Source organism: Berghia stephanieae, chromosome 15 (genome assembly GCF_034508935.2).
Source record: "Berghia stephanieae isolate SIO BIC M18660-M18661 chromosome 15, UCSD_Bste_1.3, whole genome shotgun sequence".
Classification (NCBI taxonomy): domain Eukaryota; kingdom Metazoa; phylum Mollusca; class Gastropoda; order Nudibranchia; family Aeolidiidae; genus Berghia; species Berghia stephanieae.
Genome location: NC_088374.1, coordinates 13,378,096 through 13,398,095, shown reverse-complemented (window position 1 = coordinate 13,398,095; position 20,000 = coordinate 13,378,096). Strand labels below are relative to the sequence as shown.

General features: G+C 37.9%; 1 protein-coding gene across 2 annotated transcripts in view; it reads right to left on the bottom strand.

The window, feature by feature from the left end:
- LOC144960846 (atrial natriuretic peptide receptor 1-like) overlaps positions 1-20,000 on the bottom strand; it is a 169,566-nt gene that overhangs the window by 113,358 nt on the left and 36,208 nt on the right. For both annotated transcript variants that reach the window (XM_078894225.1, XM_078894226.1), the window contains 4 exons: positions 9,594-9,732; positions 8,564-8,748; positions 1,097-1,208; positions 471-711 (listed from right to left, as the gene is read on the bottom strand). In XM_078894225.1, coding sequence (XP_078750351.1) covers positions 471-711; positions 1,097-1,208; positions 8,564-8,748; positions 9,594-9,732 — 677 coding nt within the window. The remainder of the gene's footprint in view (positions 1-470; positions 712-1,096; positions 1,209-8,563; positions 8,749-9,593; positions 9,733-20,000) is intronic.

The following is a 20,000-nucleotide window of genomic DNA, read 5'->3' as shown; positions in this document are numbered from 1 at the left end:
CGGGATAAGCTTTGGCTCCATGGTCTTCAAGGCTCTGAAAGTATACTTAACATCTATAAAGCGCATTTTTGTGGTTTTACCAAGCTCATAAATTCAAGCTAATTGGGTGGGATGGGGCTAATTATAATTGCTAGAATAACAAAATGATGAAGATGATGATGATGCTGATGATGATGATGATCATCATGATGATGATGATGATGATGATGATGATGATGATGATGATGATGATGATGATGATGATGATGATGGTGATGCTGTTTCTGCTGCTGTTCATGATAGTGATGATGATGATGATGATGATGATGATGATGATGATGATGATGATGATGATGATGATGATGAGGGTTGTGGTGGTGGAGATGATGGTGAATAAATGAAAAAACATATGATGGTAAAAAATATCGATTATAAATATAATAGCACTAATAATAATAATGATAATGATTATCATCTTCTATCCAACTCACCTCTTCTTCAGAAAAGTACTGCTTTTTCTCAGTCATATTATTATTATTATTATTGATGTTACTATGAAACTTGGCTCTTCTGTTCAACTCCCTCGAAAAAGCGTAGTAGCTATCTGTTTCCGGTCGTGTCAGCGTCAACAACAAGATGGAGTCGTATGACTGTTTGGCTGTTACGTTCACCTCCTTCTCCGTCTGTTCGTTTTTCTGTGGGGACAGCCATGGTCTTAGAATTTCTCCCTTCCTTTTTGAGCAAAGTAAAGATGGAAACGATACGCTATTAATTGTTGTCGCCGTCGTTGTTGTCGTTGTCGCCGTCGTCGTCATTATCGTCGTCGTCATCATGATCATCAGCATCATCAACATTATCATCATCGTCAATATCATCATCATCATCATCATCATCATCATCATCATCATCATCATCATCATCATCACCACCACCACCACCATCATCATCATCATCATTATCATCATCTTCATCATCATCGTCATCATCATCTTTACTATCATTTGTATCACCATCATCATCATCATCATCATCATCATCATCATCATCATCATCATCATCATCATCATCTTTACTATCACCATCACCATCAACACCACCACCACCGGCATCATCTTACCCCAAGAACAGGTCAATAACGATGAAGACGTATTCCCCCTTATCCATCCCCATGTCATGTACAACCTTCATAAAGATGTGAAGATGTCGGTGCTTTGTGGACACAACTAGTACTGCAAAACAAACAACAAAATTATCATATCATTATATGTACACAAAGTGATTTCGGACAGATCAAAAAGATGCAGCTACCAATTCTTGCTGGGTAGACAAGGAAGTCAGAAAAAAAATCTAGACTTCACCCGGTGAACAATCTGGGTCATTTGCGCTTGAAGAGGGTGCTCTACCAACTGAGCTATCGGGACCCCCAAAAAAAGATCTGGAATAGCTTCTTAAAGCGACCAAAATTGTGTCAGTGCTTGGACATAACCAGTCGGAAGGTGAAAAATTTGGTTGTGCATTTTTCCCGTTCTTCCAGAGCATTTTAATCTTTATTTGAAGTGAATCGGGTGATTTTTCATGATGTTATGGTCAGATTTATGGGAAAGGTATCCAGCAACTTTTCTCAAATCTCGTACTTTCTCAACTTGAATATCTGAAGAAAAAAAAAACATATTTAGAAGTGAAATTAAGCTTTGATAATTCCCGAAGATGTACAAAAAATGTTGCTTTAATCATTTATGACAAGAACTTATTTTTGATAAAATTTGACCTTCTAACTAAACTTGGCAATATCTCAGTTCAAACCTTTGCACCATCTGACTGATTATGTCATTCACTGTAATGTGGGTTCAGATGTAAGACCTGCATATATATACACGTTGAAAATAGGAATTTGGATTGTTCTTTTCAATGCAAGAAACACTATTTATACTCCACCATTATAAAATGGTGCTGCTTGAATCTCGGAGGAAAAAAATAAAGATAAGTATTGAATTGCAAGCTTCAATTTATTCTGTCTTCGTCTAATAAATTGAATACAACAAGACATTAAGTGAGTAGGAAAGTGCCAGAAGACAATAGAGAATAAAAATTCGCGGCGGCGATGGGGGCTCGAACCCGCGACCTTACTGGTACGACAACTCCGCCTGGCCGGGGAGAGCGTGACTCTACCGTATGAACTATCCACGATCTGGCGCTTTCCTACTCACTTCATTTCTTGTTGTTATCATATTAACCTGCTCCACTCACTTTTCTGTAATAAAATGAACCTTACAATTCAATATTCATCTTTATTTTGTCACCGTAACTCTAAATATCATGTTCGTGGCTGCTATGGGGTGTGTCTTTTGTTACGGAACCCGCCGAAACCCGCTGAAACCCGACAAAACCTGACAAAGTTATGGAATAGTACAGTGGATTGAACCTAGACTCGGAAGTTACACATTGGGAACCTGGGACTTGGTTTCGGCGTGGTTTCGTAAAAATGACACACGCTGCTATGAATCATTCTGCACCTGTTTTATCAAACACACAGTGTTGATAGCCAAACCATATGGGGTCCGATGTTGTATTGATATACCTCAACAACGCAAAACTTTTTTTTAACCCTCTGCTTACACCATTTCAGGATTTTCCCAAAACGTCACACCCAACTAGCTCAAAAATAGATTGTTTATCACTCAAACACAATAGCAGTAAAGTTCTTGCGATAAATGATTTCTCTAGCAACACATAATGCCTGGCACAAGAACCCTCTAGGACTGGCAGTTTCATGTCATTTTTTTATGTTTCTGCACCGCCTAGTGAGTTGTCGTTATGAGTAGGAACAAGTTATTTCATGGTTGAACTATGAAAAACTCACGATTGTTTTTGTGGCAAAAGACTGACATTTTGACGTTATTTTTTGGTCAGTGTCAGGCCATAACTTAACGATGGCTACGCTCCACTCCAGGACCTTCCAATCCAAACGCGAGTGTCATAACACTAGACCACGTAGCCGCGCAAAAATAAAGTAAGTTTTACCACATTTGGTAATACTGGTCATTGGTTATGCCTAGAGCATTTCCTGTTCGTGACGTCATCTCTGACCATTATAATTAAGCTGACCTTTCCGCTGAATGTCATCTCAAATCTCGTAGACATACGTTGTAAGAAATGGAAAACTGATGATGACCCCAAACGCAATAGGGAATAATGGTGCGGCTATGTGGTCAAGTGGTATGACACTCGCTTTCGGATCGGAAGGTCCTGAGTTTGAGACTCGCTCGGCGAATAGTTGAGTCCTTGGGAAAAGGCTCTTTACTCACATTCTCTCACCGTACTCAAGTGTAAAATGATTACCTGGCCGTTAACAGCGTTGTCTCTGTCAGAAAAAAATTGTAATATCGCCTCACAGGCGTCCTACGTGTTAAGTGTTGCTGTTTGCTTGGGACCCCTTGTAAAGCGCTTTGACCACGTTTACTAATTATTGCGCCATATAAAAGCTCAATTTTTAAAGAAAATATTTAAATTCTGTGCTCATTAGCAAAATTTTAATATTAGTTGCACGGAACAATTTCACTCCCGACACTACTTTTAAATAATAAAAAGGATTCTTTTGATTTTTTTTAGTAAAAAAAAAAATTTAAAAAAAAGATAAATAAAATCCCCTTTATTCATCCCATAAGGGAAATTTTTCTCTAGGTCTATTCCAAGGGAAGACTGAAATAACCCAGGCGTCAGCCGCAGTACAGCGCCACTATACATTTGCGCTAGGGCGAGGTGACTTGCTCAATCAAGGCTACACTACACAAGACAGCAGCGGGTGATCGAACTCGGAAACCTCCTTTCGGGTACGAAGCAAAGACCGTACCTCTGAGCCACGCTGCTCCTTGATGTAGACTGAATCCAATATTGAGCACGTTTAGTGGATATTGCGCTATATAAAAGCTCAGGCTCAAGTTTACCAAGCAAAGACCGTACTGATGGGCCACGCTGCCCCCATATCACCCGCCTGTCTGTTGTGTTAACAAAATGATATTTGAATCAAAGGTTATTGGAAATACCATAGCTAATATCTATGACGAGACAGAGACGAAGGTTTTGTCATAACCCGAGGTAAACTAACTTATTTCTGGTCCCTTGGGTTGTTTTACTAGGACAACATTAGAAATAAGGACATGCCCTTAGAGCCTTATTCTTGTAGTTGTTGTTGTAGTTGTTGTTGTTGTTGTTTTTGTTGTTGTTGTTGTTGTTGTTGTTATCATTATTATTATTATTATTGTTATTATTAATCATTATTAAATTTCGGGCCATTCAAAGGTTCAATTATTTATGATGATTTGATTTTATGGTGGTTAATAATGATGATGATGATGATGATGATGATGATGATGATGATGATGATGATGATGATGATGATGATGATGATGATGGTGGTAACGCAATAACGCAATAAACATGTTGGACCAAATGAAACAAAAATGTATTTCAAAAGCTTGAAGCAATTCAGACGGCTATGTGGTCTTGTGGTATGACACTCGCTTTCAGATCGGATGGTCTTGGGTTCGATCCTCACACGGCGCATAGTTGAGTCCTTGGGGGTACTCATGTGTAAAATGAGTACCTGGCCGTTAACAGTGTTGTCTCTGTCCGAAAAAATTGTAACATCGCCTAACAGGCGTCATGTCCCGTCCTAAATGTTAAACGTTGCTGTTGGCAGTATCAATTAGTTGTATATATTGTTTTTCACTATCAATACTGTGTGTTTATCAACAGTAAACTTAATTCTCGTTTTCAGTGATTTATTTAATTATTTATTCTTTATGTTTTGATATTTTGATTTGATTTCATATGTTGAGACGGGCCAAGGCCCCTATTCAATAAACAGTTCAAAGTTCAAATTTCTCGCCCTCTCCCCCCCCCCTCTCTCTCTCTCTCTCTCTCTCTCTCTCTCTCTCTCTTTCTCTCTCTGTTTCTTTCGCCCTCTTTCTAGCTCTCTCTCTCTCTCTCTCTCTCTCTCTCTCTCTCACTCACTCTGTCTCTCTCAGTATGTCTCTCTCTTTCTCTCCATCTCGTCTCTCTTTCTCTCTCGTCTTTCATCTCTCTAGTATCTCTTTCGCCTCTCTTTCTCTCTCATCTCTCATCTTCTCGTCTCTCCCTCTCTCTCTCTCTCTCTCTCTCTCTCACACACACACACACACTCACACACACACTCTCGATGTACATGTATCTCATGCTCTCGGCATTTCTTGCTCTGTCACTCTCTCTGTGTGTGTGTGTGTGTGTGTGTGTGTGTGTGTCTCCACCCCCCCCCCCCAACCACTCTCTCTGTCCCTCTTTTCCCTGATTTCCCCCTCCCTCTCTCTCACACACACTGTATATAAATAGATTAATGTGTGTAGGTGCGCGTGCATGGGCATGTGTGAGTGTTATTCCCCTTTGTTTTTCTCCCCTTAACGAGTTCTTTCATAAATAGTTAATCATCATTGATTAATGAAGACGACTTATAACCCAATATTATTGTACATATTACGGGATTCATTAATGAATTAATGATAACTACAATACTGTAGACTCATTAAGGTTAATGAAAAGTATTAATAATTCTGTAGAGCTTGGATTACGACAAAACACATATTTATATTTATCTTTTATTTTCTTTATATCATCTATTTATTTTTTGTTTATTCAATTTTTTATTAATTCATTTATAGATTTATATATATTATCTATTTATTTATTTATTTACTTATAAATTAATTTATTCATTTATCTAAATACTTATTCATTCATCTATTTATTAATTTATTTATTATATTTTTTATTTATAATTAATATTTTATATTACTTAATTTTTAACTCACTATTTATCGATTTTGTGTTTCTTTATTCACTTATTTATTTACCTCTTTATCCATTTACTTATTTATAAATTTATTTATTTACTTATTCATCTACATATTGATTCATTGTTTTATTGATGCTTTTTCATCTTTTTATTTATGCTTTTTTTTTTTTACTTATTCATTAATTTGATTTTTAAGGCCAGTAAAAAATTGATCTTCAAATGTGACCCAATTGTTTCTGAACGGTGTTGTGTGGTTGTCGTGAACCAGAGGCCAAAAGATTTTTATGAAGATAATATGACAAGAAATGCGAAATGTTAGTTTTTGTCGCTTTAAAGAATAGGACATAGAAGTCGTGACGTCACACTTTCTAATCTTCCGGTACAAAATTCATTGGCCAGGTACTCATTTTACACACGAATGAATACGATGAGAGAATGTGAGTAAAGATCCCTTTTCCGAGGACGAGAGACGCATGCGCACAACCAACATGACGTTCTCTCTCTAATAACTTTTCCGCCGGTGACGTCACAGACTATGGGTGACGTCCAATCAAGGGACGCTAATCTCATTCCCTATTGCATCCTTATACACCTTCCAGATCCAGGTTATCATCTGATAAAACTAAACATTTGGTCCTCCTTTTAAATACAATTGTTTTGGCGTGCGATCCTTTTCTGCCACGGAACCCCGTGTATGGAATTCTATAATCCCCAGAACCACCAGGGAACAACCAACTATTTATTCTTTCAAATCGAAACTAATAATAATAAAATAATAATAATAATAATAATAATAATAATAATAATAATAATAATAATAATAATAATAATAATAATAATAATAATAATAATAATAATAGATCTTTATTGTCCATAAATATGGCAATTTGTCATTTAGTTACACTTGTTATAACGTTAAATGATAACTATAACATTGAACAGATATTTCACTCCTACTTATTTTCACGTCTGCCCATTTAAAATCTGAGACATACTTTATGGTTACAATCCTATGTGTGAATATTAAATTGTGGGTCTGCGTGTATGTGTGTGTATGTATGTGTGTGTATGTGTGTGTGTGTGTGTGTGTGTGTGTGTGCGTGGGTTGTGGCACAAGAGATGCATTTTTTTTTCAACCGATGTAAAGCGCATTGAGTATTATATAATTTTGAAAATGCGCTATACTAATACCATCTATTATTATATATGGAAAAGTATAAGTGTTCGGTCCAAAATCAAAAATATGTGTTCTGCAAGAGTATACAGCCGTGTAGAGAATAACAAGCGCAAAATCTTAACCCTTTTCATGAGCCGGTCGGTGCATTACAGCGAGCGATATTGATGATCAGATCACGTGACAGGGGAGCTTGGGTCACACACAGTATGACAAATTCAGCAGATGAGATGATATGCATTGATCGCTGCCTGCATTTTCGTCTGCCCACTCCAAGCGTGGCGTTCGTAAACTCTTGGCCTGATACTGACCAACAAATGACGTCAAGCAAAAGAAAAGTCTTTGGCCACAAAAGAAAACAAATCGTGAGTTGTATTCAACAGTTCAACCAATGGGGTCATTTGTTTCCTTGACCACTACCAAAGACAACTCACTAGGCGGTCCAGAAACCTAAAAATGACGTCAAAAGATGGGTCTTAGTGGGTTCTAGACTTACACTGACCAAAAAGTGACGTCAAAAGACCAGTCTTTGGCCACAAAAGGAAACAAATCGTGATTTGTATTCAATAGTTCAACCAATGGGATCACTTGTTTCCATGAACTCTACTAACGACAACCCACTAGGCGGTGCAAAAACCAAATAATGACGTCAAAAGACCAGTCCTTTTGGGTTTCAGTGTCAGGCTATAACATAACGATGGCTACGCTGATACTGACCAACAAATGACGTCAAAAGAAAAGTCATTGGCCACAAAAGAAAACAAATCCTGAGTTGCATTCAACAGTTCAACCAATGGGGTCATTTGTTTCCTTGAGCACTACTAAGGACAACCCACTTGGCGGTCCACAAATCTAAAAATGGCATCAAAATATGTGTCTTAGTGGGTTTAAGCGTAGCCATCGTAAACTTATAGCCAGACACTACCAAATAAATGACGTCAAAAGACAAGTCTTTGGCCACGAAAGAAAACAAACCGTAAGTTGTATTCAATAGTTCAACCAATGGGGTCACTTGTTCCCTTGAGCACTACTAACGATAACTCACTAGACGCTGCACAAACAGAAAATATGACGCCAAACTCTAAGTCCTATATTCAAGTGTCAGGCTATAAGTTAATGATGGCTACGGTTTTAGTGTCAGGCTATAAGTTAACGCTCCAAGCCACAGAATAGGAAAACACTGTGTTCCATGAACCTTCTTGCCTATTTGTGTGGCTATATATGTAGTCTAATGCAATGACACTGGCCTTTGGACCGGAAGGTCTTGGGTTCGAGTCCCGCACTGAGCGGTGCATTATTGAGTCCTTGAAAAGGCTCATTACTCACATTCTCTCACCATACTCATGTGTAAAGTGAATACCTGACCGTTAACAGCGTCTCTGTCGGAAAAAAATGTGTAAAATCGCCTAACGGGCGTCATGTCTCGTCCTACATGTTAAGTGTTGCTGTTGACCTGGGACCCCTTATAAAGCGCTTTGAGCACGTTTAGTATATATTGCGCTATATAAAAGCTCGGGTATTTTTTTTATTTTTTTTTTTGGGGGGGGGGGAGTGTTTTTAATATAATAACATCAAAAACTCACCCCTAGCCTTGGTTTTCGCTGCATCCAGAATTTCCCTTATGCTTTTCTCCATCGCCACCTCGTCCAGATTCTCGTCGAACGAGGAGTGCCAGGGTTCGTACCCAAATTTGACCTTGACGCTTTTATAGATGGGCTGCATGGCGAAGAAACATCTGGATCTCCCTCTGCCCGTCTCGCTAAAATCGCTGGTGGGAGAAAGAGAGAGTAAACTTTCTCATTTCGGACCCTCAGTTTGGAACGCCTTACCACAGAGCATTCGTGAAAAAGAATCTTTGTCGATTTTTAAACGTTCGCTTAAAACATATCTGTTTCGATTTTAGTAGATGGTTTGAGAAGCAAGATAGGTCTGGTTTATGTTGTGTGTTGTGTGTGTGTGTGTGTGTGTGTGTGTGCGCGCGCGCGCTTGTGTGTGTGAATGAGTATGTTTCAGCCAAAGTAATTTGTAATTTAAGCGCTTAGCGTCTTGGAGTTATAGCGCTATATAAGTTTTCAGCATTATTATCATAATTATTTAAATTATGGTGGGAGAAAGAGATAGTAAAGTTAAATGGTGGTGGGAGAGAGAGAGAGAGAGAGAGAGAGAGAGAGAGAGAGAGAGAGAGAGAGAGAGAGAGGGGGGGAGGGAGAGTAAGGTTAAATGGTTAAGATTTGAAAAGAAAAGTAGTCCTCGAATCTGTCGTACTCTGGAAACAAACCCACATTTTAAAATTTGGTCAGAAAACTCGTCCTTCAAATATCGATTTAAATCACCATCTTGGCAACAACAAAAAACTCTCAAACCTGGGACTTCCCAGGTTTGAGAGGGGTTTTTTTTTGCAAGATGAGGTGGGATGTATTTGATGATGATAATCATGACGACGACGATGATGACGAAGACGACGACGACGATGATGATGATGATGAAAATGATGGTGTCGAGACAACGATGACTATGGTGATGATGATGATGACGACGACGACGGTGATGATGACGACAATGACAACAACAACGACAAAGACATAAAGACGATAACAACGATAATAGTTTAACCTGTATATAAGTCCAACGCGTGACCATCCAAAATGACCACACAGGTTGAGAAAAGCTGAGCCCACCTGGACATAGGCTCCTAACAGTCTCGTCAGCAAGGGGAACTCATTCTTGTCTCTGAAGGCGTCCACGAGGGCTCCTGGGATGAATCAAACAACAAATAATAATAATAATAATAATAATGATAATAAGATTATGATTATTATTATTATTATTATTATTATTATATTATTATTATTATTTATTATTTATTATTATTATATTATTATTATTATTATTATTATTATTATCATCATCATCATCATCATCATTAATATTATTATTATTATTGTTATTAGTATTAATATTATTATTATAATTATTATTATAAACAAGAAGAAATAATTTGTAAGCAAAAAAACCCTCTGCAGAAGATGTAACTGTGACCTCACAGTTCAACATATTTTAATTGAATGTACAGAGTTAGAACGAATAAGGTCACAACATTAAGAAAACAGGGACTTGAAGTCTCTGTTCCAGTCGGTCGATCCGCTTACAATTTTAAAGTATCTGCAGGGATGTGAACTCCTGCAGAAATTGTAAATAAACATGTAACTATTATGATTTTATAAACATTTTATTACAACAGTACAAGATTGAGCAGCTGAAGGCCGATAAAAATTGAGAAAGGACAGAAACGGGCGCTTAAATGACCTAAATAGTGTCGAAAGCGCCGTTAAACACCTAAAAACAAACAAACAAACAAACAAGAAGAAATAAAAAATAAAAAAATTTTAACGACGCACAATTCATCACCGCTATATTTCTCTATCTATCTATCTATCGAGCGGGTCAAATAAAATGTTATTTGTGCGACCTTTTAATTCTGTTACGTCCGCGTTACGCAACAAAACTCTGCATCTGGAGCTGATTTAGTGGACGACACCCACCAAGCGAAAGGAGTTGGACGACGAAGAGGCATCTGCTATCCTGAAGGCATTTCCATTTTTTTAGATAGATTTTTTTTTTTTTTTCAAAAATGTTTCTCTTTTTTAGCCAAAAATCTTTGCTATTTTTCGGATTAAAAAAGAAATTTTTGGCTTAATTTTTATATTCATTTTTTTTTCAAAATTTTTTCTCTTCTTTTTTTAACCGAAAATTTTTGCTTTTTTTGGATTAAAAAAGAAACTTTCGGCTTAATTTTTTTTTTCTTTTTTTTAATCTGGCCCTGCGGGACGGTCGGACCAATTCTCTTCCTTAATAATAAAGATGTTGATGAGATGATGATGATAATAATAATAATAATAATAATAATAATAATAATAATAATAATAATAATAATAATAATAATAATAATAATAATAATAATAATAATAATAATAATAATAATGATAATAATGATAATAGTAGAAGAAGAAGAAGAAGAAGAATACCCGAGAGGTACAGTGTCTGGGAGGGTTTCCGCAGTTTCACAGCACTTTTATTTATAGTGCGGCTATGTGGTCAAGCGGTATGACATTCGCAATCGGATCGGAATGTCATGGGTTCAAGCCTCGCTCGGCGAATAGTTGAGTCATTGGAAAAGGCTCTCTACTCGCATTCTCTTACCGTACTCAGGTGTAAAATGAGTACCTGGCCGTTAACAGCGTTGTCTATGTCGTAAAAGAAGTGTAATATCGCCTAACAGGCGTCATGTTTCGTTCTTCATGTTACTTGTTGGTCAAAGATCCCTTGTAAAGCGCTTTGAGCACGTTTAGTTGATATTGCGCTATACAAACGTTATATTATTTATTATTATATTACTTAATCTTTTAGCCACTAAGGACTTTCAATTAGTTTCATTTTTATAAGTGGTGTGATTTTTTCTAAATTCAAAAACAATTTGCTGGTTAGTTGGTCGTTTTACGACTCCGGCCGCCGACGCCATTATTACTTACTGTATTTCCCATCAGTTTCGATATTATAAGTGATGGCAAACATTATGTTTCTTTAGTTAGGGTTGAAGAAAAGAGGGGGGGGGGGGGGTTCAGGAGTTTACCCCCGGTTTAAAAAAAAAAGGACGGGGGGTCTCCCCCCGATAATTAAGGGGAAAAATCCCTCTTTAGGCATGCTGTTTAACTACGGAAGTCCTTCCCAATGTCTTTTTTATGTCTAAAAGACAAGATGATGAGAGCATGGTCAGTGACCAGACAGGTGACAATGGTTGAAACACTCTGCTGATGCATTAGGTACATTATCCCACTTCACTCAAGTTTGAATGAGTACCGGGGGCTATTGCAATACGCATGTGCTAAAATCATGATTAATCCCAAAAACCACTGGTTATTTCTAGTTATTTTATAAGATTAATACATACAGAATGTCGGGAATGATTCAATATGCAGGCGCCATTTCAATGACTATTTTAGCAGACCTGCCAACTTGAATGAAAATTTAAAAATTCGTAATTTTTTGGAGATGAAAATTGTTGTCCACGTAGTTAACTTTAACCCTCTCCTTACCAGCCATTTTCAGGATTTTCACCAACTTCACATCCAACAAACACAAAAATAGATTTTTTATCACACAAAAGCCGTATGTAAAGTTCTTGCCATAAACAATTTCTTTACCAAAACATGCTCTACAAATTTAAATAAGAAAAATATTGGTTGTATCGTAACGAATGTGATGATTTCTCTATAGATAGTATGCGCTTGGCTAAGAAGCTCACAACATTGCCATCCGGAAGTATACATGACCAACACACAAAACTATGTGTAACCATGAACTTTTATAGTCAGGTTAATACAGTTTAGTGAGAATTACTCATAAACGCGGATGGCAAAAAACAATAACAAAGACCCGAGTGACGTCAACTTCGAACTATCTATATGTAGTTGCTCATCTTGAATTGGTTTTTATTTATCAAAAAAAAAAATAAAAAATTTTTGATCTCATATCAAGCCACGAGTTATCACATGGGAGGCCTTCCGAAAGCTCCTTAGTAAAGGTGCTAGGTTGTTAGTTTTTTAAACTCTTATGGTTAGTTAAAGGTACTAGGTTTTATTTTTCCTTAGGGTTAGTTGGGGGAATATTTGCGTTGTTTCCCTTAGCACGAGGAGCTTTCGGAAGGCCTCCCTTTATCATTATTATCATGAACTTCACTTACAGGCCCCACCTCAATTACTACTATTAGATTTACTGAGTTACTCACCTGGAGTTAAAGCTATATATATCCAATGGAAAAAACAAATTCATCTAAATAATACCAGAAAAACGGCTTGTTTTCACTAATTTTATCGATTTACATAGCTTTCGATCTCCCAGATTTTAGTTGTATCACGCCAAAGACAGCCAAATTAACAATTAAAAGTAGCTGAAATATTATTAGTATTAAACCGTAGCCATCGTAAAGACCAAATAAAATGACGTCTAATTGCCAATCTTTTGCCACAAAAGAAATCAAATCGTGAGTTGTATTAAATAATTCAACCAATGAAATAACTTGTTTCCTTGAGCTCTACTAACGACAACTCACTAGACGCTACACAAACCTAAAAAATAACGTCAAACTGCCAGTCCTAGAAGGTTCTTGTGTCAAGCTGTATGTCAACGATGGCTACGATTAAACTCTCATTATGGCCACTAAAAAGTAACAGAACAATTTCGGGGATTTTTGGTTAGTTTTCTCCAGATACTCCGCCAATTGACAAAATCTCAGAACAAGGGAAGTTATCCATATATAGTCTCTTATTTTTTTGTTTTAAGATTTCCATTTAATTAATTCTTTTTACATTATTTGTAACCCTACGCCTCGAAGCGGTATTAAGTCGGGATTTGGAAAACGAAGAAAACCGGTTTTAAAGTGGAAATGGTCAAAATGATCAAATTTCAGTTTTTGGTTGTTTCATAAACTACAATCATTTTTCTACATGAAAACATAATAATTCAACATAAGTATCGACGATAAGTTATATATATTTAAAGTTTAAAAAAGCAACTATCAGTGAAACATTCAAAACAAGAGTTGACTTTCTCTCAAAGAGCCACCATTTCCAAGGCTTGGTAATATTAAGTCTTTTCCTCCACCAATAAGATGTAAGATACCACAGCAAAGGGCGTGTCCTTATCTATCTCAGAGTAATCATGACTGTTTCCACAATGTCATGGTTCAACCAATAAGGAACTTTAAAAACTGTAAACAAGTCTAGGTTTTTCCTTGACAACTTTACAAATGAATGATTCTGATTGGTCAACGCTCATCACATGCGCCTGTTGACCATTAAAATGCCCGGGCGATGTGTCATGACGTCAGCATGCGTATGTTACATATGTGTGTGTTTGTGCATTTCGATACATACCAAGTGCTATTATTTCTTTGTCTAGCTGCATTGGTTAATGATCACATAGCTGAAGCTGTCATCTGTCTCAAAATGGAACAATGCAATGAAAAATTTGACCAGCCCATTTTAAAAATTGCAATCTCATTGGTCAATATAATTCCAGTTGATTGACTATGACTTACTTTCTCTCTGCCCTCCCCCTCTCGCTCCTCTTTTTCTTTATCTCTCTCTCTCTCTCTCTCTCTCTCTCTCTCTTTCTCTCTCTCTCTCCTCTCCTCTTCTTGCCCGCTCTCTCACGTGTGTGTTGTGTGTGTGTGTGTGGTGTGTTTATTTATTCTCATTCTTTCTCTTCCTCTCCCATCCTCTTTCTTGATATTTCTTTCCCTGCCCACCCGGCTTCACATAGTTTCAAAACTGTACTTTGAAATTATAGATCCTTCTTTAACGTTTGACATTTTGAAACCGATTTCCTCTGATAAATAAGACAAAAATGTCACATTAAAATTCTTATTTCACTGATTCTTTATTTAAATACAAAAAAATTCTTCAAAATGTGAGCAATGTCATAAAATTGTCGGCATTAACAAAAAAATTTTAGGTGTTTTATTTATGTTAAGGACATCTTACATAATAATGAATAACTACAAAGGTAATACTTGGATTATTTCAAAAATGTGTAAGTACATTATCAACTGTATAATCGAAGCTCATGCCAGATTCAGTGATGCCAAAACTCCGGTTTCACCGGAAAAACAATCCGGTCTGGAGCAAAGAATTCCGGGTTACGGGCACTTCCGTCGAATTCCGGTGATGTTTAATTGTTCCAAGGATACTCCCCCCCCCCCCCCCCCCCGGTCCCGTCCAGTCACTACTAATACAACCACCACCACAACATCATCTTCATTACCACTACAACTACAACCACCAACACCACATCATTATTACCACTACAGCAGCAACCGTCACCACCACATCATCATCACTATCACTACTACTACAACCACAGCCATCTCTACCACTACTTCTACAACCACCACCACCACACTATCATCACTACCACTACTATTACAACCACCACCACCACACGATCATCATTACCACCACAGCAGCAACCGTCACCACCAAATCATCTTCACTATCACTACTACTACAACCACAACCATCACTACCACTACTTCTACAACCACCACCACCACACTATCATCACTACCATTACTACTACAACCACCACCACCACCACATCATCATCACTATACCACTCCTACAACAACTACCACCACATCGTCATTATCACCACTGCTACTACTACAACTACAACTACCATTACCACCACATCATCATCACTACTACTACAACCATCACTACCACCACTACTACAATCACATCACCATCCCGACACCACTACTGCAACAACCACCACATCACCATCCATGCCACGACAACTACACCCATTATTACTTCATCATCTCTACCACCACCATCACATCACCATCCCTGCAACTACTATTACAAACACCACAACACCAACCCTACCACCACCAATACTACTGCAACCAGTTTTTGCAAGCGCCGTAAAAACCCTTTAAACAAATTTAGCTCAAATCTCTCTCTCACTCTCTCTCTCTCTCTCTCTCTCTCTCTCTCTCTCTCTCTCTCTCTCTATCTATCTATCTATCTATCTATCTATCTATCTATCTATCTCTCTCACTCTCTCTCTCTTTCTGTCTTTCTTCCTCTTTCTCTCTCTCTCTCTCTCTCTCTCTCTCTCTCTCTCTGTGTGTGTCTTTCGTCCTCTTTCTCTCTCTCCACCTTCACACAAGTACACACACACATACACACACATACACACACACACATACACAAATCAATAAATTGCGCTCACTGGATTAATTTTTATGTTCACCTTCCTGCACTTGCCAATAATAGCTAATAACAATAAATACTTTGACCTCAAACTTTAGCCTCGTTAGTTTCTAAAGTTCATGCTGCTCTACTTATCACTTGATGCACTTTTAGCACTCTCTCTCTCTCTCTCTCTCTCTCTCTCTCTCTCTCTCTCTCTCTCTCTAACACACTCACACACACACACACACACACACACATATTACAACCAACACCACCGCATCTTCATCACGACCACTACTACTACAATCACCACCACCATCACATCATCACTGCCACTACTACTTTAACCACCACCGCCACATCATTATCACTACTACTACAACCACCACCACCACATCATCATCACTACCACTACCACTACAACCACTACCACCACATCGTCATTACTACTACAACCACTACCACTACATCATCACTACTACTACAACCACCCACACTACATCATCACTACTACTACAAGCACTACCACTACTACAACCACAGTCACCACCACCGCTACCACCACATCATCATCACTACCATTACTACTACCTACTATACTACTACTACTACTACTCTACTACTACTACTTACTACTTACTACTATACTATACTACTACTACTACTACTACTACTACTACTACTATACTTACTACAGCCATTATGACATCATCATCATCTATACTCTACTCTATTTACTAAACTACTACTACTACTACTACTACTACTACTACTACTACTACTACTACTACTACTACAACCACGAACACAACATCATCCTCACTACCATCATTATGTTTTGGAGCTTTTCTTCACTTTAAATAAGGAAACTTTGGGGTTGCATTTGACAATGTGTTCATATATCAGAAAATATTTGTAATCATCCCAATTCCCTTTTTTGTGTGTGCGGAAATTCCTCTTTCGGCATTGAAATTCCTCCGAGTGGTGTCTGAAATTCCAGTGAGTCAAATTGAAAATTGGCGTCTCTGCAAATTTTACTATTCTCGTCAAATTTTCAATGCCCGTATCTGAGGAGTTATCTTTGCCCATTGATTTGATTATGTGTGAAAACGGTGCCTCACTTCAAAGTCAATTTTCTCAAAACTTGTTTTTTACACTCTCCCTACTTCAAACGGTCATAGTTGGGCAATGAAAAATCAGAATTTTATAAATTTGGTATAAAAATTTGCAGCATAATATAAGCTATGATCGGGTACCAAAAACCCAAAAATGAAAAATCCGACTTAATACCGTTTCGAGGCGGAGGGTCACATTTCTATAAATATTTTAAAATAAAATTTTAAAAAGACAAGTCTTTGGCCACAAAAGAAAACAAATCGTGAGTTGTATTCAACCAATGGAAACACTTGTTTCCTTGAGCTCTACAAACGACAACTCACTAGACGGTGCAAAAACCTAAAAAATAAGTCCTAGCGGGTTCTCGTGTCAGGCCGTCGCCATCGTTAAGTTATAGTCTGACGCTGAACGTGGCCTTCGTAAAGTTATGGCCTGATACCGTAGCCATCGTTATGTTATAGCCTGATACTGAAATCCAAAAGGACTGGCAGTTTGACGTCATTAGTGAGTTGTCGTTAGTAGAGCTCATAGAAACAAGTCATTTCATTGGTTGAACTATTGAATTCAACTCACGATTTGTTTTCTTTTGTAGCAAAAGACTGGCATTTTGACGTCATTTTTGGTCAGTATCAGGCCATAACTTTACGAAGGCCACGCTGATACTGACCATAAAATGACGTCAAAATGCCAGTTTTTGCCACAAAAGAAAACAAATCGTGAGTTGTATTCAATTGTTCAACCAATGAAATGACTTGGTTCCAGTGAGCTGTACTAACGACAACTCACTAAGCGGTGCAAAAACCAAATAATGACGTCAAACTGCCAGTCCTTTTGGATTTCAGTATCAGGCTATAGATTGTTCGAAGATGACGTCACTCTGGTCTCTGTTATTGTTTTTTGCCATCCGCGTTTATGAGTACTGCTCACTTAACTGTATTATCCAGACTATAAAAGTTTATGGTTACACAGAGTTTTGTGTGTTGGTCCGTTATACTTCCGGATGGCAATGTTATGAGCTTCTTAGTCAAGCGCATACTATCTATAACATAACGATGGCTACGCACCGAAACCCAAAAAGACTGGCATTTTGACGTCATTATTTGGTTTTTGCACCGCCTGGTGAGTTGTCGTTAGTAGTGCTCATGGAAACAAGTGGTCCTATAGATAGTTGGAAGATGACGTCAGTCTTTGTTATTGTTTTTTTTTTGCCATCCGCGTTTATGAGTAATGCTCACTAACCTGTATTAACCCGACTATAAACGTTCATGGATACACACTGTTTTGTGTGTTGGTCCGTTTTACTTCCGGATGGCAATATTATGAGCTTCTTAGCCAAGCGCATACTATCTATTGGTTGAACTATTGAGTACAACTCACGATTTGTTTTCTTTTGTGGCCAAAGACTGGCATTTTGACGCTACTTTTGGTCAGTGTCAGGCTATAGATAGTATGCGCTTGGCTAGGAAGCTCACAACATTGCCATCCGGAAGTATAACGGACCAACACCCAAAACTATGTGTAACCATGAACTTTTATAGTCTGGTTAAAACAGTTCAGTGAGAATAACTCAAAAACGCGGATGGCAAAATATAATAACAAAGGCTTGAGTGACGTCATCTTCGTTCTATCTATACGTTAACGATGGCTTCGGTTCTTGTGTCAGGCAAAAAGTTAACTATGGTTACGAGTTAAGTCGGTCAACATCCTCTCGCTCATGTTTATAGATAGTATGCGCTTGGCTAAGAAGCCCATAACATTGCCATCCGGAAGTATAACAGACCAACACACAAAACTATGTGTAACCATGAACTTTTATAGCCTGGTTCATACCGTTTAGTGAGAATTACTCATAAACTTGGAGGCAAAAAGAATAACAAAGACTTGATTGACGTTATCTTCATTCTATCTATAGAAACACATAGATAACCATGCCCCTCGAGCAGTCGTCATAATGTAAACAATGACAGTGATAGGTAAACAGAGCAAACTACACAGGTTTTACTATCGATGATGTGTAAAATATCCACTGTTCTACCGCTATGTGCGGCTATGTGGTCTTGTGGTATGACACCCGCTTTCGGATCAGAAGCTCCTGGGTTCGAGCCTCGCTCTTTACTCACATTCTCTCACCGTACTCAGGTGTAAAATGAGTACCTGGCCGTTAACAGCGTTGTCTCTGTCCCAAAAATTTGTAATATCGCCTGACAGGCGTCATGTTTCGTCCTACATGTTATGTGTTGCTGTTGGCCAAAGACCCCTTGTAAAGCGCTTTGATCACGTTTAGTGGATATTGCGCTATATAAAAGCTCAAGTTTAGATCAATAGAACCAACACAGAACACAGTCTGTGCAAACATAAACGTTTATAATATTATGATTGAGAAAATCGTGCGATAACTAGTCACCCATCTGGTGGTTTATAACAATAACAATGATCAGAGAGAGAGAGAGAGAGAGAGAAAGAGAGAGAGAGAGAGAGAGAGAGAGAGAGAGAGAGAGAGAGAGAGAGAGGTCGATTTCATTCACGTTATTGTTTATAGATAGAATGCGCTTGGCCAAGTTCACAACATTGCCATCCGGAAGTATAATGGACCAACACACAAACTCTGTGTAACCATGAACTTTTATAGCCTGGTTAATACAGTTTAGTGAGAACAACTCACAAACGCAGATGGCAAAAACAATAACAAAGGCTGAGTGAGTCATCTGCTACTGTCTATAGATAGAACGAAGATGATGTCACTCAAGCTTGTGTTGTTTTGCCATCCGCGTTCATGAGTAATTCTCACTAAACTGTATTAACCAGACTAAAAACGTTCATGGTTACACACAGCTTTGTGTGTTGTCCGTTATACTTCCGGATGGCAATGTTATGAGCTTATTAGCCAAGCGCATACTATCTATAAGCAACCAAACATGCTTGTCTGAACATATGTGAAAGTGTGTCACAAATTCCTTGTTATGATTAGTCAAAATCTACTGGTTAATTGAAATTTGGCCCAGGCTTTTTGCAGCTTTCTATATTTCTATGATTTCTTCTCACTAAATTATCTCAGACTATAGATAGTGTGCGCTTGGCTAAGAAGCTCACAACATTGCCATCCGGAAATGTAACGGACCCAACACACAAAACTATGTGTATAGAT